The sequence below is a fragment of the Hippoglossus stenolepis genome, chromosome 20, assembly GCF_022539355.2.
Source record: "Hippoglossus stenolepis isolate QCI-W04-F060 chromosome 20, HSTE1.2, whole genome shotgun sequence".
Taxonomy (NCBI): Eukaryota; Metazoa; Chordata; class Actinopteri; order Pleuronectiformes; family Pleuronectidae; genus Hippoglossus; species Hippoglossus stenolepis.
In genome coordinates, this window is record NC_061502.1 from 1984099 (window position 1) to 2007572 (window position 23474).

The 23474-nt window shown below is 42.5% G+C and overlaps 1 protein-coding gene across 1 annotated transcript; it reads right to left on the minus strand.

Annotated features, from left to right (window-relative positions):
• Window positions 1-11300: 11300 nt before the first annotated feature.
• On the minus strand, window positions 11301-22435 carry ufl1 (UFM1-specific ligase 1). Its single transcript, XM_035144361.2, has 19 exons — window positions 22218-22435; window positions 21909-22054; window positions 21691-21719; window positions 21459-21556; window positions 20370-20484; window positions 20100-20230; window positions 18407-18465; window positions 18168-18314; window positions 16253-16428; window positions 15970-16149; window positions 15740-15863; window positions 15525-15647; window positions 15194-15314; window positions 14937-15103; window positions 14002-14132; window positions 13729-13809; window positions 13548-13633; window positions 12513-12693; window positions 11301-11752 (listed from the first exon to the last, which is right to left on the minus strand). Exons 1-19 carry the CDS (start codon window positions 22292-22294, stop codon window positions 11534-11536), a joined length of 2391 nt encoding a protein of 796 aa, XP_035000252.1. The 5' UTR covers window positions 22295-22435; the 3' UTR covers window positions 11301-11533.
• Between the last annotated feature and the right edge of the window lie 1039 nt (window positions 22436-23474).

Sequence of the window (23474 nt, forward strand, 5' to 3'; positions counted from 1 at the left end):
TGGTCCATGATTGTTGTTACAGCTAGAAACCAGAGAGTGACTGAAACAAGGGCTCATCATTCCTGCAGGTGGAAAATGTGGAGCGGCAGCACAGACAGTCAATTTGTGACAGATCTTAGCGGATGACACTTTGTGTTTTTGAACGTAGAAATATATAGTTACTCTAAACTATTACTCATTGATGTGTGATTGGATTTTAACACCATTAATTCTTTGCTACCTGGTTTTGGGACGAAAAATTTCCCACACACTGATGAGACATGTACACAGACATTTGAAACATTTTTTAATTAAAATCTTAAAGCTTATGAGATAAATTGTGATTTGTGAATATTAACAATACAATTAAAATTTGACTGCATTTTTTTAATTGGAAACTACAGATCGCTCGATGACATTTGGAAGACACATTTTTATGAGGTATAGGAAGAGTATAAAAAGCATTGAGTTGACAGATGGGAAATGTAGGATCTGCATCTCAGAGATGGTATGTTTTGAAGATGGAATAATATACAATTCAACTGAATTAAATTCAGTTCTATTTGTATGGGACCACATCACAACATACATTATCTCACACCATCAGTGGTGTTGGCTTTCTAAAATGATATTTTGCTTACACCCAGAAAATTGCCTTCACACCTGCCGTGTTGTGAAACTGATGTTCTTAAAATCCTAATGAGGAGCGAGCACTGGGATGTCCGGGTAACCTTGGATGTATTTTCTGAGAATCTTCAATTCTCTCAGGGAGCTTGTGTCCTCACCCTGTGGAATGTAGATGCCTGGGAATATGTATTCAGTTTGGAGAGGATCAGTGGCATCGTCTTGTTGCCCGTAGTGACAGTTATGCAATACTCAAATTACCTCATGAAGGCATAACTAAAGGGTCAAGAAAACATAAGACTGCGCTGCCAGGACAATGGTCGGTTAACTCCTGAATCAATATGAGCGCTGTGATTGCTTAGGCTGTTGCTATGCACTGCCAAGGGAACCAGTGTCCCTGTAGTCATTAGTACATGGTGTGCGAAGGTGACTTCATGAGGGGCTTTTAGGTTTTTACATAAACAACATAAATCATTGACTAGATCAACATGGATTCAATTGACTGCATGAGCCACTTCCACATCACTGCAGTGTAATTTCACTGGGAGAATGTGTATAAGACTGCCTGCTCTCATTCATGATGGATTCTCACTGGAGCAAAATGAGAATAGGCGTCTTCGACACCTGCTCTTGTTTACATACTTGATTTCACTGTGTTTCCTGTTAACATCCGGTATTCAGATTTGACATTTAGATATGATTTTAATCTGCGTGTCCAGTGTCGACGTTGAGATCTGATCCCTCTGTCCAGCTCACGTCACATCTCTTTTGCACAGTTCCAAAAAAACAAAAAACAAAAACTACAAAAAGGTCCACGAACAGAAGATCCACTAATTGCGTTATTGTTTTTGAGTGTCTTGAATAACATTGAGAGATGAGGAGGTGTGTTTACTGACAAATGTCTGCTCGCTGCTGCTACCTCAACGGTTTGAAACTGTCGATTTTTTCCGCCCATGTAGTTGAAGTATAGAATGTGGATTGTTTCAGTCAAATTCATCAGGAAGTTTAATAATATCGGTGATTGAATTTGATAATTAAGTGATTTTGAATTAATAACTTAATGTCAAATCTTCATACACATCAGCAGAGCTTGGTCCTTGTGTATGTTCATTTGATCTCATCTTGAAAAAGAGAAATCTACACACCTAAGCTTTTTAATTTGTCAGTAATGTGTCAGAATGCTCTTCTTGGCTCTTCGCTACTTCTGAAAGAAAAACAGTGTCGCCGTCTGAAATACCCACAGACCACGTGTATCTATCAGTGATACAGTATATATACATACCATAGTAGATATCATCATAAATGTACATAGAATTATGTACAAAATATAGAATTATACTCACGTGTAAAGCTCATGCCACATCGGAAGTTGGTGTTTCATTGCAGGTTCAGGGTAAATAAATGTGTCTAGATACTGTTTCTCTATCAGAAGTGTGAGGAAGAGCCTTGGTGCTAAAAACGTCACTGGCAAATAAATCCTTTAACATGAGCTTTAGCTGTGCTGATTTTCTCCTCATCAATCATTTTATGGTTTGTTGATCCTGCATCCATCAAAAGATTAAAACTGGATGTGTTTGTTGTTGCTATTTTTGTTCACTTTATCTGGAAAATGTAGCAGCATTTGACGCTAGAGCCTGTGAAAGTGATACACTGCAGATGTTTACTTTATCTATGAAATATGAAGTCGTCTCTGAGTATCATATTTGTCCCGTAAATCCTGCTCAGAGTTAAAAACAGCTTGAATGAGGATTATAATACTTTATCCAGCTCTGTGTGCATGCTGTATCTGCTATTTGGGAATCAAAAAGGAATGTGTGCTATCCATGAGTCTATTTCTTCTGTAGTCTGAAGGGATTAGTGTGGTTTTAACTTTGCGTCAGTATTTTGTGTTGGTATGAATCATATTCTGAGAGTAGGAGGCTGTTCCTCAACCTCTCGTTTTAGAACGAAATCCCTCTTTTGACATCTCACACGCCAAACCTGCAGGCTTTGGAGGAAGACAGAAAGAAATAGAAGGGAGAAAAAAAAGAATCTGGCCTCAGCAAGGAGATGCCCGTTTCCATGGCGACGAGGAGCATGTGCTTAGGTGTATGATGACCTCACGCATACATATCCTCCTTGCCAGCCTCTTGTGCTGCCAGGATGCAGACAGTGCGTTTGCCTCCATGCGGCACATGGTGCAGTCACATGTCAGGATCTGCACTGGAGGAGGACTTTGTGTTCAAAACGTGACAAAGTGTGACATTTAGTGCCACAATGTATTGTTCAACATTATTATTCTCCAGACCCAGATAGTTTCTCTGTTTTCTGACTTTCTTGAGATGGAAAACGTTAATGTCTGAAATAATAATAATAATAATAATTATTATTATTATTATTATTATTATAAACTGCATTTACATTGCACCTTTCAAAACACAGTTACAAGGTGCTTTACACGTTTAAATTGAAGGCAAACAACAGGAAACAATTAAAAGCAAATTTAAAGATCACACAGCAAATATTTTTTTTTACAGATGAGAATAAAACACTGTATGACATATAAAATATTACAATAGACGGTTAGATCCAAAGAAGAATAAAGCTCACCTTTAAAAATGGGTCTGTAAGAGAGATTTAAAGAGGATAAGGAGTTTGCCAGACAGATTTCCACAGGGAGACTGAAAGTGGAGAGTGGGAGCCCTGACAGGAGAGGTCTGGTCTCCTCTGATCCTCAGCCACGACTGTGGAATGGAGAGTAGGGCTTTCGCTGAGGACCTCGGGTTATGATACAAATGGTTTCAAGAGATGTGAAATGTACAAGTCCAGAACGGGCCTTAGAAGTCTGCAATAAAATCTTGAAATCTATTAATAGACTATGAAGGAGGTAGAAGGCCTATAGTGAAACTTCAGGTTCTATGAAGTGGATGTTTTTCTCTCACTTACATCCAACTGCACACATTGCAACTAGGGTCCAGTAGTCCGGATAGTGCAGGACGTCATCATTCTGGTAAGTATTATTTTGATTAATAAATGTCTAATGTGTCATTTTATTTTAGAACATAGGACAAGATGGTGAATATCCCTTATACCTCTGAAGTCTTGAAGTCACCAGCAGATGTTAGGGATCACCAGCAGATGTTAGGGATCACCAGCAGATGTTAGGGATCACCAGCAGATGTTAGGGATCACCAGCAGATGTTAGGGATCACTAGCAGATGTTAGGGATCACCAGCAGATGTTAGGGATCACCAGCAGATGTTAGGGATCACCAGCAGATGTTAGGATCACAGCAGATGTAAGGGATCAGTATCGGATGTTAGGGATCACCAGCAGATGTTAGGAATCACTAGCAGATGTTAGGGTTCACCAGCAGATGTTAGGGATCACTAGCAGATGTTAGGGATCACTAGCAGATGTTAGGGTTCACCAGCAGATGTTAGGGATCACTAGCAGATGTTAGGGTTCACCAGCAGATGTTAGGGATCACTAGCAGATGTTAGGGTTCACCAGCAGATGTTAGGGATCACTAGCAGATGTTAGGGTTCACCAGCAGATGTTAGGGATCACCAGCAGATGTTGGGATCACTAACATCTGCTAGGATCACTAGCAGATGTTAGGATCACCAGCAGATGTTGGGGATCACTAGCGGCAGCAGATGTTAGGATCACCAGCAAATGTTAGGATCACTAGCAGATGTTAGGGTTCACCAGCAGATGTTAGGGATCACCAGCAGATGTTAGGGATCACTAGCAGATGTTAGGGTTCACCAGCAGATGTTAGGGATCACTAGCAGATGTTAGGGATCACCAGCAGATGTTAGGGATCACTAGCAGATGTTAGGGATCACTAGCAGATGTTAGGGTTCACCAGCAGATGTTAGGATCACTAGCAGATGTTAGGGTTCACCAGCATATGTTAGGGATCACTAGCAGATGTTAGGGTTCACCAGCAGATGTTAGGGATCACTAGCAGATGTTAGGGTTCACCAGCAGATGTTAGGGATCACTAGCAGATGTTAGGGTTCACCAGCAGATGTTAGGGATCACTAGCAGATGTTAGGATCACCAGCAGATGTTGGGGATCACTAGCAGCAGCAGATGTTAGGGATCACCAGCAAATGTTAGGGATCACTAGCAGATGTTAGGGTTCACCAGCAGATGTTAGGGATCACCAGCAGATGTTAGGGATCACTAGCAGATCATAGGGTTCACCAGCAGATGTTAGGGATCACTAGCAGATCTTAGGGATCCCTAACAGATGTAGGATCACTAGAGATGTTAGGTTCACCAGCAGATGTGCACCGATGTTGGATCACCAGCGGATGTTAGGGATCAATAGCAGATGTTAGGGTTCACCAGCAGATGTTAGGGTTCACCAGCAGATGTTAGGGATCACTAGCAGATGTTAGGGTTCACCAGCAGATGTTAGGGATCACTAGCAGATGTTAGGGATCACTAGCAGATTTTAGGGATCACCAGCGGCAGCAGATGTTAGGGATCACCAGCAAATGTTAGGGATCACTAGCAGATGTTAGGGTTCACCAGCAGATGTTAGGGATCACCAGCAGATGTTAGGGATCACCAGCAGATCTTAGGGATCAATAACAGATGTTAGGGTTCACCAGCAGATGTTAGGGATCACTAGCAGATGTTAGAGATCACCAGCAGATGTAAGGATCACCAGCGGATGTTAGGATCACCAGCAGATGTAGGATCACTAGCAGATGTTAGGATCACTAGCAGATCTTAGGGTTACAGCAGATGTTAGGATCACTGAGATCTTAGGATCACTAACAGATGTTAGGGTTCACCAGCAGATGTTAGGGATCACCAGCGATGTTAGGATCACCAGCAGATGTTAGGATCACTAGCAGATCTTAGGGTTCACCAGCAGATGTTAGGGATCACTAGCAGATCTTAGGATCACTAACAGATGTTAGGGTTCACCAGCAGATGTTAGGATTACTAGCAGATGTTAGAGATCACCAGCAGATGTAATGGATCACCAGCGGATGTTAGGGATCACTAGCAGATGTTAGGGTTCACCAGCAGATGTAAGGATCACCAGCGGATGTTAGGATCACCAGCGGATGTTAGGGATCACCAGCAAATGTTAGGGATCACTAGCAGATGTTAGGGATCACCAGCAGATGTTAGGGATCACCAGCAGATGTTAGGGATCACTAGCAGATCTTAGGGTTCACCAGCAGATGTTAGGGATCACTAGCAGATCTTAGGGATCACTAACAGATGTTAGGGTTCACCAGCAGATGTTAGGGATCACTAGCAGATGTTAGAGATCACCAGCAGATGTAATGGATCACCAGCGGATGTTAGGGATCACTAGCAGATGTTAGGGATCACTAGCAGATGTAGGTTCACCAGAGATGTTAGGGATCACCAGGGATGTTAGGGATCACCAGCGGATGTTAGAATCACTAGAGGTGTTAGGTTCACCAGCAGATGTTAGGGATCACTAGCAGATCTTAGGGATCACTAACAGATGTTAGGATCACCAGCGGATGTTAGGATCACCAGCAGATGTAAGGGATCACTAGCAGATGTTAGGATCACTAGCAGATCTTAGGGTTCACCAGCAGATGTTAGGGATCACTAGCAGATCTTAGGATCACTAACAGATGTTAGGGTCACCAGCAGATGTTAGGATCACCAGCGGATGTTAGGGATCACCAGCAGATGTTAGGGATCACTAGCAGATGTTAGGGATCACTAGCAGATCTTAGGGTTCACCAGCAGATGTTAGGGATCACTACAGATCTTAGGGATCACTAACAGATGTTAGGGTTCACCAGCAGATGTTAGGAACTAGCAGATGTTAGAGATCACCAGCAGATGTAATGGATCACCAGCGGATGTTAGGGATCACTAGCAGATGTTAGGTTCACCAGCAGATGTAAGGGATCACCAGCGGATGTTAGGGATCACCAGCAGATGTTAGGGATCACCAGCAGATGTTAGGGATCACTAGCAGATGTTAGGGATCACCAGCAGATGTTAGGGATCACCAGCAGATGTTAGGGATCACTAGCAGATCTTAGGGTTCACCAGCAGATGTTAGGGATCACTAGCAGATCTTAGGGATCACTAACAGATGTTAGGGTTCACCAGCAGATGTTAGGGATCACTAGCAGATGTTAGAGATCACCAGCAGATGTAAGGGATCACCAGCGGATGTTAGGGATCACTAGCAGATGTTAGGGATCACTAGCAGATGTTAGGGTTCACCAGCAGATGTTAGGGATCACCAGCGGATGTTAGGGATCACCAGCGGATGTTAGGATCACCAGCGGATGTTAGGAATCACTAGCAGATGTTAGGGTTCACCAGCAGATGTTAGGATCACTAGCAGATGTTAGGGTTCACCAGCAGATGTTAGGATCACTAGCAGATGTTAGAGATCACCAGCAGATGTAATGGATCACCAGCAGATGTTAGGATCACTAGCAGATGTTCACCAGCAGATGTAAGGATCACCAGCGGATGTTAGGATCACTAGCAGATGTTAGGGATCACTAGCAGATGTTAGGGATCACTAGCAGATGTTAGGTCACCAGCGGATGTTAGGATCACAGCGGATGTTAGGGATCACTAGCAGATGTTAGGGTTCACCAGCAGATGTTAGGATCACTAGATGTTAGGATCACTAGCAGATGTTAGGGTTCACCAGCAGATGTTAGGGATCACTAGCAGATGTTAGGGATCACTAGCAGATGTTAGGGTTCACCAGCAGATGTTAGGGATCACCAGCGGATGTTAGGGATCACTAGCAGATGTTAGGGATCACCAGCAGATGTTAGGGATCACCAGCAGATGTTAGGGATCACCAGCGGATGTTAGGATCACCAGCGGATGTTAGGGATCACTAGCAGATGTTAGGGATCACTAGCAGATGTTAGGGTTCACCAGCAGATGTTAGGGATCACTAGCAGATGTTAGGGATCACTAGCAGATGTTAGGGTTCACCAGCAGATGTTAGGATCACCAGCGGATGTTAGGGATCACTAGCAGATGTTAGGTTCAATCACGCATGCAGATGTTTAAGGGATCACACGGATGTTAGGGATCACAGCAAATGTTAGGGACCACTAGCAGATGTTAGGTTCACCGCAGATGTTAGGATCACAGCAGATGTTAGGGATCACTAGCGACTTGGTTACCAGCAGATGTTAGGGATCACTAGCAGATCTTAGGATCACTAACAGATGTTAGGTTCACCAGCAGATGTTAGGGATCACTAGCAGATGTTAGGATCACCAGTGAATGGATCACCGCGATGTTAGGGATCACTACAGATGTTAGATCTCCAGATGTTAGGATCACCAGGATGTTAGGGATCACAGCGGATGTTAGGATCACCAGCGGATGTTAGGAATCACTAGCAGATGTTAGGTTCACCAGCAGATGTTAGGACTAGCGCAGATGTTAGGATCACTAGCAGATGTTTCACCAGCAGATGAAGATCACAGCGATGTTAGGGATCACTAGCAGATGTTAGGGATCACTAGCAGATGTTAGGATCACTAGCAGATGTTAGGTTCATCATGTGGATCACTCAGAATCACACAGATGAGGGATCACTAGCAGATGTTAGGGATCACTAGCAGATGTTAGGTTCACCAGCAGATGTTAGGGATCACCAGCGGATGTTAGGATCACTAGCAGATGTTAGGTTCACCAGCAGATGTTAGGATCACCAGCGGATGTTAGGATCACCAGCGGATGTTAGGATCACCAGCGGATGTTAGGGATCACTAGCAGATGTTAGGATCACTAGCAGATGTTAGGTTCACCAGCAGATGTTAGGGATCACTAGCAGATGTTAGGTTGCAGATGTTAGGGATCACTAGCAGATGTTAGGGTTCACCAGCAGATGTTAGGGATCACCAGCGGATGTTAGGGATCACTAGCAGATGTTAGGGTTCACCAGCAGATGTTAGGGATCACCAGCAGATGTTAGGGATCACTAGCAGATGTTAGGGATCACCAGCAGATGTTAGGGATCACTAGCAGATGTTAGAGATCACCAGCAGATGTAAGGGATCACCAGCGGATGTTAGGACGATCACCAGCGATGTTAGGATCACCAGCGGATGTTAGGGATCACGGATGTAGGGTCCCAGCATGTTAGGGATCACCAGCAGATGTTAGGGATCACTAGCAGATGTTAGGGATCACTAGCAGATATTAGGGATCACTAGCAGATATTAGGGATCACTAGCAGATGTTAGGGATCACTAGCAGATGTTAGGGATCACTAGCAGATGTTAGGGATCACTAGCAGATATTAGGGATCACTAGCAGATGTTAGGGATCACCAGCCAGACGAAGTTGGGGATCACTAGCGGCAGCAGGTGTTAGGGATCACCAGCAAATGATCACCTGGGTGTCCCCATCTTGGGGCCCAGTTGGGGTCTTTCCTCCTGATCCAGAGCCAGTAGCTGCAACATTCTGCAGTCTGCAATATTTGTTGCTCTGCATTAGTCTCGACAACAAGTTAGATCCAATGTCATTCTTAGAAAGCAGAGGATTCAAAGGCTTTGTTGGATCCTATATACAGCATCCCTAGAAGGAAGACCTTGAAGCTCTAAGATGCAGAGAAAATAAAAAGGCTGTGGCTGCTTCACACCTGATATGTGGAAATCTTTTATCATGGATGTCTGCCCACAGTGACACAAAGCTTCAATACAGAGGAGATGAAGATGGCCAATGTCATTTTGGGGTTAAAGAAATATCACATGGCAGCTCACCAACGCTGAGGCTGAGAATATCCTGATAGCAGAGAGGAGTGGACCCTCAAAGCAAAACAATTACAATACCATGCGCAAACACACTAAACATGTAACACATCACAACCTCCGCCAACTAGTGCTGGTTAGATTTCTCAGCCAAGACAGTAGACCTTGAGCCAATCCGCATTCTGGTATAAAAAAAAAGTGGAGCAATTTAAATCAAGATCTACATTGAGAGGCAGACATAATGTTTAAATGTTGACCCTCTCTACCCATAAAGTTGAGCTAAGTAACCAGTGTATTTAAGTAATAATAATAATAATAACAACAATAACAATAATTATTATTATTATTAAAAACTGTATTTATATTCCCCCTTAAAAATGTTACAAGTTAAAATTGAAGGTAAACAACAGGAAACAATTAAAAGCAAATTTAAAGATCACACAGACAAAAATAAGAAATGTTACAGATGAGAAGAAATAAAGAAATAAAATACTGTATGAAAAATGTAATTACTACAATAGACGGTTAGATCCAGAAGAAGAATAAAGCACACCTATAAAAATGGGTCTGTAAGAGAGATTTAAAGAGGATAAGGAGTTTGCCAGACAGATTTCCACAGGGAGATTGAGAGTGGAGAGTGGGAGCCCTGACAGGAAAGGTGTGGTCTCCTCTGATCCTCAGCCACGACTGTGGAATGAAGAGTAGGGCCTTCGCTGAGGACCTCGGGTTATGATACAAATGCTTTCAAGAGATGCGAAAAAAGTACAAGTCCAGAACGGGCCTTAGAAGTCTGCAATAACATTTTTTAATCAATTTTGAAATTTACTGGAAGCCAGTGAAGAGAAGCTTCAATGATAATCTGGTCTGTAGAGGTAGAGGTGAGTATTATTAAGTGCTCAATTATCTGAGGAAAGAGATTGCTTTCTTAAACAAAGCTCCTCCCTGTGTCAAGATGTTGTAGCATCAGACAGTGTGTGGTGGTCAGGATGAAACTGTTACTGTATTTTGTGTAAATCACTGGATGTCACTGTTCTTTCTATCATCAAATCTTTGTTCCAGCAGAGTCAGGAAGGGTTTTGACTGCAGTAACCCTAACCCTAGTAATACCATCATAACGGAGCTAAGTGTCTGACTAGCCACCTACTATCATGGTATACAGACAGAGAGGATCTCTTTGTGGTCCTCTAAAACCGAATACACATTTCTCAGTGGGCTGCTGTGAAGTCTCAGTTGGCTGTTGTTGCCCCCTAGTGTTACAAAGAAGAACGTGCACATATTTTATTCAAACCTTTAGTTATATGTATATGCAGTTCCACATGTTGCCACAAGAGAGAGACTTTATGCATTTTTCAATGTCCTGTTTCTCACTCACTTTCTGTGATACAGGCACTTGATTATTTATTAGAAGTTGAGTTGGACAGTATCTCATTAAAGTTTACACATTTACTGAATGTGTAACTTCTCGGGCCTCAAATCACGTAGTTTTAATCAGGAGATGTGCTCACTTTTAGTGTGCACATCTCCTAGACTCGTCCTAGAGTCTGTATGAGTAGAACAGGAGGTAGAGCTCTCAGTTTGGGTTCAGGAGGCAGACACCCTCACTTCATCTAAGGTTAAACTTCTCTCTGATAAAGTTTATTGTTAGAGTTTTATCAGGTGAGCTACTGGAAAAACTCCCACGTCATCAGTTGGAGAACCCCCCCCACTTGTGGTAACTGTGTGGTTATAAGTCTTAACCTTATTACATTTAGTGCCTTGAGATGATGTATATTGTGAAATGATTTAAATTTGAGTGCTCTGTTACTGAAAGCTTCAGAACGAGCACGTTGCTTTGCCCACTGCTCTTCTAAGGCTTAAGAATTAAATTTCCAGTTAAACGTTACAGGTATGTGGAGAAACATGAGTCAGTATTGTTGACATAGAAATGACATTTGACTACGAACAATTGAAGGGCACACGTAGGGGAAGAGCTGAGCTTTTAATGAATGCATGAAAATCAGAACCTCATTGAGGATTTTCATGTTAATTGGGTTTTACAATGAGACATCCCACACAGGAATTATGTCCACATGGATAAATCACAAAAATACAGTTCTTTCAACTCACGAAGTAGTCCTGCAAGTATTTATCTGATAATTTAAGACCATAAAAACTTCATCGTGGAACAATCACTCTTCTCCTCTTTGTAATGTTCAGTCCTCGTTGACAGATGTTTTCCTCTGGGACAGCACCAGCTCCTTCACCTGAGGTGCCAGGGTCATAAGCTGTGAGCGGACGCTCCGGGCCTCCTCCTCCTGCTCCTCCACCTTGTCAGCCTCGACCTCTGCCTCCTCCTGTTTCCTGCCCTGACTCTGGCTCACCAGCTGCTTCACCACCAGGCTCTGGTAGGCCGACAGCAGCTGCTGCTGCTCCTGCAGAAACACATGGACGCAAGATAACATTTCAGCAGTTTAACTCGATGAACAGACGCTCTATTACACCGACACTGCGGCAGATGGAGATTACAGACATCTGCTGAGTCTGAAAAGTGGATGTAAACAATCGGAAGATGAAGTGATGCGTTGCCAACATTTGCTGACGCATTTAGAGCCCACTGAAGCACAAACACGGCCATTATGACTGAGATAAAGATGTACTATTTTAGGTTTCCCACACCTGTTTATGGATCAAAAATAAACAGCCCCGAATGCATTTTGCGCAGTCTGTTACATTTTCATATGATAGTTTCCTCTTTGTGTCTCCACAGACCGTGTTTCCATGTCTACAGTGGAGGGACAGGACCTGGTATTTGCATACAGGTTTGTGTTGGGGACAAAACTCTGGTAATACAATAACATAAGAGAAATAGGCTTAAAGACACTGATTTTACTCAGCTCCTTCAGACTGGTCAAACTTCAGCTGACCTTGAGGATGTATTTTTGCAGAGAATAAAGACTTTGGCTGTGTCTGAGTGGGACTTTAGTTATGGACATAGTCTTGGCCATAAGTATTTGGACAGTTACACATCTGTTCTTCAGGCTCTGAGCGTCAGCACATTTAAGCTCCATGGTTTATGTCATTATAGAAGGAAATAGAAGGATGTATATATTTTACATCTTAAAAGTTTTTGACAGTTCTAAAAATGTTGACAGCACTGGTTAGGCTTTTGGTCACAATGAGTGTCAGACATACTGTAGGTATTCGGCCTGTGAGAATGCCGATGATCTGAGGCACGCAGCGTCCCGGAGCGTGCAGCATGCACTGGGTGTTGGCCTGAAACAGCAGCACACTGGTCAGATGGAGAACCAGAGCCGGGTCCTCCGTTTCCTTGAGCTGCTCGGTGAGGGCCTGACGGTGCAGGAACAGGGCCTGTCTGCAAACACACAAACACATGCGTTAACAAATCACTAATTAAAGGGGACAAGACCTGTGATGCTCATTTCCAGGTCAATATCTTTATTCTAAAGCCTCTTTTCCACTGGTCAAAAACCTACAAACACCCACTCACTTCTCGCTTTTGTCTGCAATGGGAATGGATACAATCACAAATCACTCCCATGTCAAATGACTCTGCAGTAGACCCAGGTGACTAAAGGCTCCTGCTCCGATCGGTATTGAGGGAAACATGACACCTGGGTGAATGTGCTAATTTGGCAAGACAGCGAGGTGAGAGTGCCTGGGTTGCCGGTGTGTTTGTGATGTTGCACTCAGTAAAAAAAGAGCACAAAGTCAATGTCAATGGGAAAAGAGCCAATAGCCTGTTTTCGCAGGTTTACCTGGGTTTGTACCCACGTACACACTAATTATGGTGCAAAAGAGGTATAATAGAGAAGCTATGTGTGATTTACTTAAAAAAAAAAAATCTATCTCAAACTGACAATTACAACAGCTCCTCAGTTGAGCCTCTGACTGAAACAGGCAATAGTCTCTAAGACCTACTTAAAAGCACACTTTCCTCTAATTGAGCGAACCTCTGGAAAGTGCATCAAGTGTTTGTGAGCTCCACCTCATCCTCTAACCAATGTGGAAGTTCTGAAAGCAAACTGTTAAACTAAGTAACTCGTAAAAAACTTCGGAGCAGATTTTACTTTTTATGTTTGTTTACTTCATACATTTTTTATATTTGCTACATTTAATACAAGGATCAGATTTTATACCAGCATATACATGTATTTCAGTACATAAGGAAAAACATAGAAGGCCCCTTGAAGAAAAAAAAATCATTACCTCTCCTTTTTCTTGTCTCCCTTCTTCAGCATGAATCCACACACTTCAGCAGAAGTCTCTATGTTGGTCAGAAAGTCTTCAATCGTCTGATGAAAACAAGGTGAAGACTGTTTTTATATTTTATCCATCACACAGAAGCAGCAGCTGCTCATGTACCTGACAGGAAACACACTGGACTCACTTTGCCAATCAGACAGTTGTGCAGCTTCATGAGAGGTCCTTTAGTCTCCACTGACAGTTTGCCCAGAATCTTCACTCTGACCTGAGGCGACATGTCAGAGACGATCAACATCCAGTCCACGGTAACAACTCCCACAGTGCATTTCACACAATGACACATGGTGTTAAAACTCTAAGTTGATCTAAATCTGATGCCAGGCTCTCTGACGGATCCTCGCTCCCTGAGGCTTCTTCAATTCGAACACAGAAGACATGAGAAAAAGTGTTTCCTGACCTCGTTGGTGATGGAGCCTGGGTTCTCCACAGACATCATCATGTCAGCACCCAGGAAGTTCACCAGGATGTTGGTGACGTCTGTGCACACAGTCTTCAGGACGTGCTTTGCAATGTTGACCTGTGTGTCATCTGCATGAACAAAATATTTCTGTTAAATTCATTATAGAATAAATTAAGGCTCCTATATGACGTGTGATTTTGGGCTGTAGAGAGACATGTGGTGTTCGACAGTCGATGATAGACCCCGTTCAGACCTGGTTTTATCATCCGACCTGCGGCTTCATCCATACTACTACTATTTTGTTGCACACTTTTTGAATTCGTGTTCATACCAACACGCTTGAAAACACGAGGACTCACATACACTGGGAATGCACCTGCTGGTGTAAATAGAAAGGCATGCGCGTCCCACTGGACACAGGAATTGTTGCAGATTGCTCAAACAATAGCTCGGCTCCTACACATGCTAGATATAACAACTAGTTGTATCATTGTAAAATACAGAGTTTAACTGCACAACAGCTGTTAGCAAAGACAACAGGGTCAGCAATGCGTGTAATTGATTATTAATGTTGCGTTCTACACTGAGGCTTGTTTTATCCCAGAAGAGGATCATGTGATAAAAGCCTGACGAATCGGCGAAAGCTGCATTGTGACCAAAAAGACCCAAGAGACTGTGAGTCTACCGCATTGCTTCCAAACATGTCTGTTTCTGCCCGTCCAGAATAAAACGCAGCCTCGGACTTATTAAACTGAAACGGGGTCAGCTGCGTTTCCGAACTTCTATCTAAGCTGTAGGAATTCAACTGTGTCCTGGGCAACATTGACTGCCTACTCCTCTGAGCTGCTAGTTTCATTATCAATCCAAAGTATTTCTACTATTCTTAGTGTCAGTATTCTTTTTTTTCCATTTGTGGCAGGAGAAGGATTTACCAGCGAAGAACTTGGTGCCCTTTTCAAAGAGTCGGATGTTGTTGTACAGGTTGGTGATCTCCTCCTGCAGATCCTTCATGCTCTTCTTCTTGTTGGCCCCTGATGGAGAGCTGGTGGAGGACATGAACACTGCTCGCAGCACCTCCTGATAGGCTTTCATGAGAGGCCTGTGGAGACATAAACAGTCAGGTAATGTCCTTGCTGTTCTCCCTGATCTTTGGAGAAGTTCTCACTTCAGACAGAAACCTGTGTTTTACCTCACTAAATTCTCTGCCAGCTCAGAGAGGATTTCTTCAGGGCAGTCACTCACTCTCTGCTCTAAAACAGCCACGATCTCCTCCGGGGCCATAAAGGGGGCCTCAGTCTGTCTGCTGCGATCTTGGCAAAGGTAACACACAAGCTAATTAGTCTCACAGGAAAAGTACATTTGACTTTGTCTTCCATGATAAAAAACCCAGGAGAGAGATTTCGAGCCAACCAGCCATTACACTCTTGTTACAGTAGAATGCCCAACTGAAAAGGCTTAATGTGCGTACAGTGACATTATATCCCCGTGAAGATAAAATAGCTTTGTGGCCCTCAGCATACTTTGCTGTGAAGGTCCGTTTTCCTCATCACTGTCCTCGTCTCTCCTGCCTTTCTTCTTGGTTTTACGAATACGGATTTCCCTGGCGTTGCCTCCTCCGCCTGATTTCACACTGCCACTGCCCTCTGAGAGACAGAGAGTTAAGAGATGTCATAGAATCATAGAAAATTAAAATGAATGCTGTGTGTCATGGTGAGATGGGGCTGTTTTAACTAACCTGTCGCCTTCTTCCTGCGTTCAGCTTCTCTCTTTTCCTTTTTTGACGGAGCCGAGTTGTCTGTCATAGACGATTGCTTCAGATCATCCTCAGTTATCAGAAACACAGGGTTGTTCTTGACTTCCTAAAAATCACATCACACAAAACACGAACACTGTTCTTTCAAATCTGTAAAAATCACCTATATATGATCAAAGACTTTTCTTTGGAGATGTGTGACAGTGGAAGACCTTCTGAGCTTTCTGCTGCATGGCATCGTCAAATAACGACAGGCAGTTGCTGATGAATTTCTCACTGACGACCACCGTGCCTCCCAGTACTCTGGCAGAAGACTGGACATCAGTATTTCTCATAGCCTGGTTGATCAGGATCCCAACGTCCTCCATCGACAGGCAGCTGGGCAGAATCGGCTACAGCAGCCAGAGTCAGATGAGAGAAAATTAAGTACTTTTTTTTTTAACAAAAAAATAACAATGAATTTTATAGCAGTTAACTTAAGCCCTGGGTGAGCACCTGTATGTCAGTCCACGTGGCAGAGCTGACAGCTTCCTCCACAGAGGCCTCCACCTGGTCGACCAGAGTCTGACCCACACAGGCGGCCCTGAGGAACAGCAGCTTGTTGGACTTGAAGCGTTTTCTGATGTAGCTGGGGGGGTCGGGGATCCCCAGCCTGATCAACGCGTCGAACTCTGCAGGAAGAGAACTTCATCGGTTACACGCAACCCTACTGCAGACACTTCACATAGCGACGGTGAATCTGAGTTTATGCGTGACACAAGGGGTTAATGGGTTACCGGGAGTCATGCCATGAGCCTCCTTTATACAGTTAAGATGACCCCTCATTATGCAGGTTTTGTCTGTTTACACTGAACCAGAGAAAGCTGACATAACACCGCCCCTGTGTGTGATTTTAGATATCATGCAGACGTTCTGGAATCAGATGCATGACTCACACTGTGTCTCTCTAACACACTTTAAATCACTACTTAAAACACATCTGTTCTCCTTGGCTTTCTCCTCGAGTTGAGTACGTTTTTATCTCAGCTCATCGTATATATCTTATATTTTATTTTACTTATATTTTATTTTTACTACTTGCACTGAGATGTATTACATGTTACTGTACCATTACACTACATTACACTTGTGAAGCACTTAGGTCAACCAAGTTGTTTTAAATGTGCTATATAAATAAAATTGACATTGACATGTTTTTTATATTGTTTTGTGTCTTCAATTACATTAATTGAAAATTACATCCCAGGTTTAACTCTGCTCATGGAGAAACATCCACATGTCAACATCTCAATTTATGTTTCTCAAGTTTTCCATTAAAGAGTTTGAAAGGAATCTAAGAAGTTGCAATAAAATATCAGAATTTAGTGCATTGAAATTAAATGCACATTCTGGGTTTAACTCAAAAGACTCAGAGGGGACTAAGGGACCAGGGGAGTGGTCATCTAGCCTTTTTAAACACCTCTTCAACCTGAGTGTATTCAGGACCCCCCTAAAAACAAAAGGGTAGACAAAAAGTCCTGAATGCTTTAGGAACAGACGAAGCGAATCAACATGGCGGCCACTTAAGGTAAAATGCTCATAAATGTAAGAATTAAAATTTGCTAAATAACCATGAAAAAATGTCTAAATCTGAAATATCTTATTTTAATCCAGTAGCAATTGAAAATGTAATTGAATCGCTGTGACAATCGCTATTCATGCCATCAAAACAATAATGTAAACAGTCTGAGTAAGAGTAACAAGTAACGTTCGTTACTCCCGTGTCCGTATATGAAGTTTGAAAAATTGGCAAGCCGCAATTTTTGCAAACTTCATGTTAGAATGTTTTCAGTGCGTGTCTATGGACAGGACTAACGTGGAAATAACCAATGTAAACACACTAACTGTGTATTGATCAATAGATCAATCAGCAGCTGTCAGATGTGTCACTATTATAAAGTTGGTTGATAACGGTTGTTAATATAATAACGGTAGTTGATATCATTTGTCACTGTAATAATGTTGGTTGGCTGTTGATGACGTAGCGAGTTGTGTCCCAGTTCCTAGGGGAAGAGTTTCTAGCCCTCCCCCTTGTGGCCCCGTTTGGAGGAGGACACTCCCAGTAAAGTCCACTTCATATCTACTGGTAGGGCCAAGGGAGAGGAATTGGGACAGGGCCAAAGTCTTGTAAACATGGAGGCAGTCACATGTTTGTTAATGCTTGACTTGCCCTGGTCTGTCAAAAATATATTTATGAGGAATCATATAAACACTTTCTGCACAGATTTTGCAAGAATCATTAACTTAAAATAAAAATAGAGGAGAGTCACTTACAAAGTAGGAAGGAATAAGGTCAATGGTGAGAAATGAAATGGGAAACAACAAAAATGTGATTTAAAAACAAACAAACAATTGCAATACAAAAACATACCTAAATATCCGTTCTGCTGGAGGAAGGAGTCCACCCAGGAATTCTGCGTTTTGGAGTAAATATCGGGGATGTACACAGCTTTGTCCTGTCTCCCTCCAACCACGCTTCCTTTCAGACGTCCAGTATTCACCAACTCCTCCAGGACAGCTGATAACAAAAAAAATCCATGTGATTAAAACTCACTGTGTAACAAAGAGTCAAATAAACAACTGTCAAACATCAGAGGAGTCTCTTCTTACTGTACAGAAGGTGTTCCTGAAATCCAAAAGCTCCGATCATGCTGCTCACAGGTGTCGGCCTACAGAAGGGGGTTAGATAAACATTTCACATCACATTCAAAACAACACAAATAAGAAAGTCAATGGGTCTCATGCATGAACAGTTTTGTATTTCTCTCCTGTATCTCAGTGTTCTGACTCACATTCACCAAAATCCCTCTTCACTGCACAAAATCACTTGTTGCAACTTAATGAACACCAGCACGTTGCTCTGTAAGGCCACATGTTCTGGTGTTTGTGTAAAAGTTTCATTCACAAAAATATTACCAGAAACTCAAAGTAGGATTTCACACTACAGTGAGAAATCAATGAAAACATAACAAATCTGGCAGCATGGATAATCACATTAGAGGCCCAGTTTTCAATAATTTTGATTATTTTGACATCATATTTAACTCCATATAAATTCACATTGGGGTTTTATTAGGGCTGGGCAATTTAACCAAAAACGTGTCAAAACCGACATTTATAACCTTTAACCGACCGAATACTTTCCTAGCGCCGGGTTTCACCACTGATGTTTCCAATCTGTTTGATTCCGATTTACAAGATCCTGATTCAATTCGATTTGATTCAATATCGATTCAATTATGGATATTTCATTGTACAATACCTGTTTTGCTTGGATATGAAAGACATTTTCAGAGAACTAATGCTTTAAACTGTGCAAGGAAGCCTCTAGCTTGCTGCAGTATTTAAAATATGAAAACAAATTTTGTTGGATGATATTTTGTCACAGAAATAATTGTGACAAATTATATTATTGTCATAATTTAGAAACCATTTTACATCATTGATATGATAATATTATAGTAGCATAATAAGAAACCTTTCAATGAGCGATGAACTTTGAATTCTTAAGAATATTCAGAGGGCCTGTGTGTGTGTAAACTCTGTCTTGCTCCGTCTTCAGACACAGATGTGAGATGAGAGAGGAGACTCCCTCCCTTGCTAAAATGTTTCCGCTGTTCCTATGTAAAATGGGGTCACTCATAGGAAAAGGCATGTATTAAAAGGTCGATTCCTCCTTTTTATGAATCGATATTGGATCATTTAAATGAAGATCGATTTTAATCAGATAATCAATGTTTTTAATCCAGCCCTATACTTTCCCCAATGCGTGCATTCAAGAACTGTCAGGTATTCACTGCGTTCTGTGCTGTGTGTGTCCCCCACACTCCTGCAGACAGGAGAGAAGTTCTTCCCACAGATTATGATGCAGTGTAGTGTTTTAGCTTCATTGTTGCAGAGGAAGCGGCGCCCCGTTTATCAAGGAACATAAATACGAGTTCAGCAGGTTTTTATAAAGAGCAGCTCAACGTGTGAGGGATTAGAAAAGAGCAGAGGAGCAGAGTCGCTTGTTGACCGACACTGAGTAATGCACCGAGTGATGAGCCCCCTTGGGCGGGTGTAATAGAATAACCGTTCATTAATTGAGGTTTAAGTTTGAAATAATCGGGATATGGATTTGAAGTCTTATCCCCCAACCCTCGGTACTATATGAGTACCTGTACATGCTGGTCTGACTGGCCTGTTAAACATGTTGAAGTACAAGAAAACTTGTGGCCACAGCAAGTTGTCTACTATCACTTGCGTCGTCCACTAAGTTGTTTACAGGAGTAGTTCTTGTATGAAATATCTGAACACTGTTTACCTTGTGATGGCGCTGAAGAGCCCTCGTATTCTGGCTTTGTGTCGAGCAACAAAAGCTGGAGTGAATATGACTCCCTTGTTGTACTGGTCCATTTCTCCTTGGATAAGCTTCCCAAGACGCTTCGACAACTCCTGAGATAGAAACAGTGAAGTCAGCGATGTAATAATACGTGTGTGTGTGTAAAGAAGCTCAGGTCAACTACCAGGAGGAATCTAAATACAAAGTTTATTAGCAAATGTAACATGAGATTTTTTCAGCAATGTATTTCACCTCAGATAAGAAATCTCCGGGGAGATCATAACTTTTGCAAAGTTCTGCAATACTGATCAGACCAGCCTCCTGCAGTTTGTCGTTCACCTCCTCAGCTAAACGGTTCAGGTACGAGCTGCGGACAACACAAGATGATCAAACCACACATCAGTTCAGATTCACCAGGTTTGTTCCCTAATAAAGTTTTTGTCTTTTCACATCTTGCTTTTACCCTCTTAAGAATTTGTCTCTGTCTCTCTTAAGCTGCTTTCAAAACATGCAGTGAACTCCGGATCATCTCATGACATTTTCCAGAGGGGCTGGATGTGAGAAAGCAAAGTTCCGAATCAGAGCCTCCGGACTCCCTCCAGAGTGTCTTTAGCCAGCCCCCGAGTAAAATATCTGGACAATGTCTGAATGGGCGGATGTGACAACACAGCTGGAGATCCTCCACAGGATTCACTGTGAGCGAGTGGGCATGTTGATGATATTTCTAACACTCAACGGATGCAAAAACTAACCAAATATCGCGGGATGAAAAAGTGGTGCAACACACAAAGATGAAAAGAGAGCTTTTGGCGATAAGAGCAGAGGCCGGGGTCAATGTGCTGAAAACACATGATCTTCACGGCAGACCCAATTCTGCGGACATTCTTCAGAGTTCATGGCCGAAAACGACTTTACTGAAATACTCCAGACACCTGCACTTTTGTCTGTCTGCTATCCTGGTCTTGTGTCGTGCCTCACTCTGTCACCTGACAACTTATGGGTTAGGGTTAACAACTACAGTTATCATTTAGAGTCTACTTTTGATCTGTGTGTTTCAACTGGCTAAGAGCAATAGTGTCAAAAGTGTCTGATGGGGTTATATTATACTATATTTTGAATACAGAACTACAGACAACACTGCCTTTTAATTGCAAGATTCAACACCTGCAGTAGCATGCCGAAGTTTGTAGTGTAAAGTGCTCTGAGTGGTCGCGAAGTCTAGAAGAGCTCTAGATAAATACAGTCCACTTATCATACAGAACATATGAGGGCACTCTGGATCCTGTTTCATGGTGAGACAGGCGGTCTCCAGCACCAATGTGCAACTACTGTCATACTCACTCATCAATGAGTTGTCCCAGTATGAGCTGAACGTCTCTATCAGACTTCACGATGTCACTCGCTCTGTTTTCAACATGGACCCAGTCCACATTGAGAATCTGCAGGAAAGGAAGAAGGTCAGGACAACATTTCCAGGACGTTTGAGTAGTAGACTGGTCTGGCTCTGAAGGTTCATAGACATATGGTGCAGGACACGGCTCAGAACACACAGTGACATTTACACTTCACGAACCTGCTGGAGGTCGACGATGTTGACTCGCCCTGTGAAAGGAAATGACAGGACTGATTTAGTGTCAGCACGTCTACTCCAGAATACAACAATAGTTGACCGTACTCCCACAGCCTGAGACCACTTCTAAATGGTTTACATGGTGATGTGAAGGCTCTTGTAGTGACAGTCGACCATCTGGACCACGTTGGGTCTACTTTGTGTTTGGCTGGGACACTGACCTCCATGCACGTACAGCTCATCTCGGATCTCTCTGCTGATCTGTGCCGGGGTGATGTACTCTTTCCCATCGAGCGTGTGTACCACATCCAGCTTCTTGTCCTGAACCAGTTTTGTGATGATCTCGATACAGTTCCTCTCGGACAGCCTGTGGAGAGTTTCACAGCAAGTGTCAGTGACGGTGTTACCCTGCCACTTGCAGACATGTAGTTTCCCCACTCTCTAGTTATTGTTAACGACAGCTGTTATCAGAGAGGAGTCAAGTCACAGCTTTCAAACCAGACACCGTTAGCTCCGTTGCTAGCACTTACCTTTGCACCGTGTCAGCAAACTGAGCTCTCTGGAAGTCCGCGGCGAGCCGGCGAATTTCTTCCCAGTCGGCCGCCATGTTTTCCAACTTGAAGTGTCGGTAAAGTGAGTCGGCTGTCGGAGCTTTCCTGGACACTTCCCTTCCACAGCGGGTTAGCTAGCTGAGAAGACGCCTCTCTCTCTGTTAGCCACACGTCACCATACAGTGACGTGTACGGTGAGCCGCGAGGGACAAATCTCATCCGCTCACAGCTTCCTGCACCGTGGTCTGTGTGTGTGCTGAGAAACTGAACCAACGAGGCCTTAATCAGGATCAGTACAGGTACATCAGAGCTTTGACTTATCTATAATATACAGAAATATTGGAACGATAAACTAAAGCTCTTAATAATCAAGCCCCATCATATATTAAAGAGTTAATGGCACCATGTGGTCCCAATAGATCACTTTGCTAACAAAATACAGTCTCTCTCTCTCAAGATCCAGATCCACTACTGAACAACAACAATTATTATTATTATTATTATTATTATTATTATTATTATTATTATTATTATTATTGTTTTGTTGTTGTCTGGTCTCTCTCTCCTCTCCTCTCTTCCCCTGTTTACTGAGCTCACGTTGCTTCATTAGATGCAGGACAAACAGACGTGAGAACTTATTTGTCCCTGCTGTCACTGACCTTTTAAATACCCTTACATGAGTGTATTGATTATTTATTATTCAGATTGTTTACGTTTTCATGTTGTATCTTTTTTCTTTTTCCACAGTTGCCAAAGTATTTACTCATAATGGGAACTGTTGGGTTTCTCTATAATTGTTAGTGCTTTGAGATAATGGGTGTTTTGATTTAGTGCTATACAAATCCAAAATTAATTTAGTTGAATTAACAATAGGGAGTGCAACCCAACACAGTTTTAGGGAGAGTCAAAAACTTCAATATTTTATTAAAACATAGTTATGTATATTTGAAAAACAGCTGCGGGTAAATTTTTCCCGTTGGCAGTTCTGGTGATCATTTTGACAAAGAACCTCTACTCTAATCTTTTTTCTCTCCTCTTTATTTTTTTCAAGAATTGTAGGTGTATATAAAAAATAACGTCTGCCATGTCAATGGACACGGACATAATCTAGTCCTGCACCCTCCCTGTGGATCTTTTTCTAAATATATATATATAAAATAGTGTAGCACCAAATCACAACAGTATTATTTCAAGGCACTTCACATACCAGAGACCTTACAATATTATAGAGGAAAC

Coding starts and splice junctions, on each gene's coding strand:
- ufl1 (XM_035144361.2), bottom strand. CDS start 22,294: ATGGCGGCCGACTGGGAAGAAATTCGCCGGCTCGCCGCGGACTTCCAG. Junction 14,133..14,936: donor GGGCACCAAGTTCTTCGCTG/GTAAATCCTTCT, acceptor TTGTTCATGCAG/ATGACACACAGGTCAACATT. Junction 12,694..13,547: donor GGAGACAAGAAAAAGGAGAG/GTAATGATTTTT, acceptor GTGTGTTTGCAG/ACAGGCCCTGTTCCTGCACC.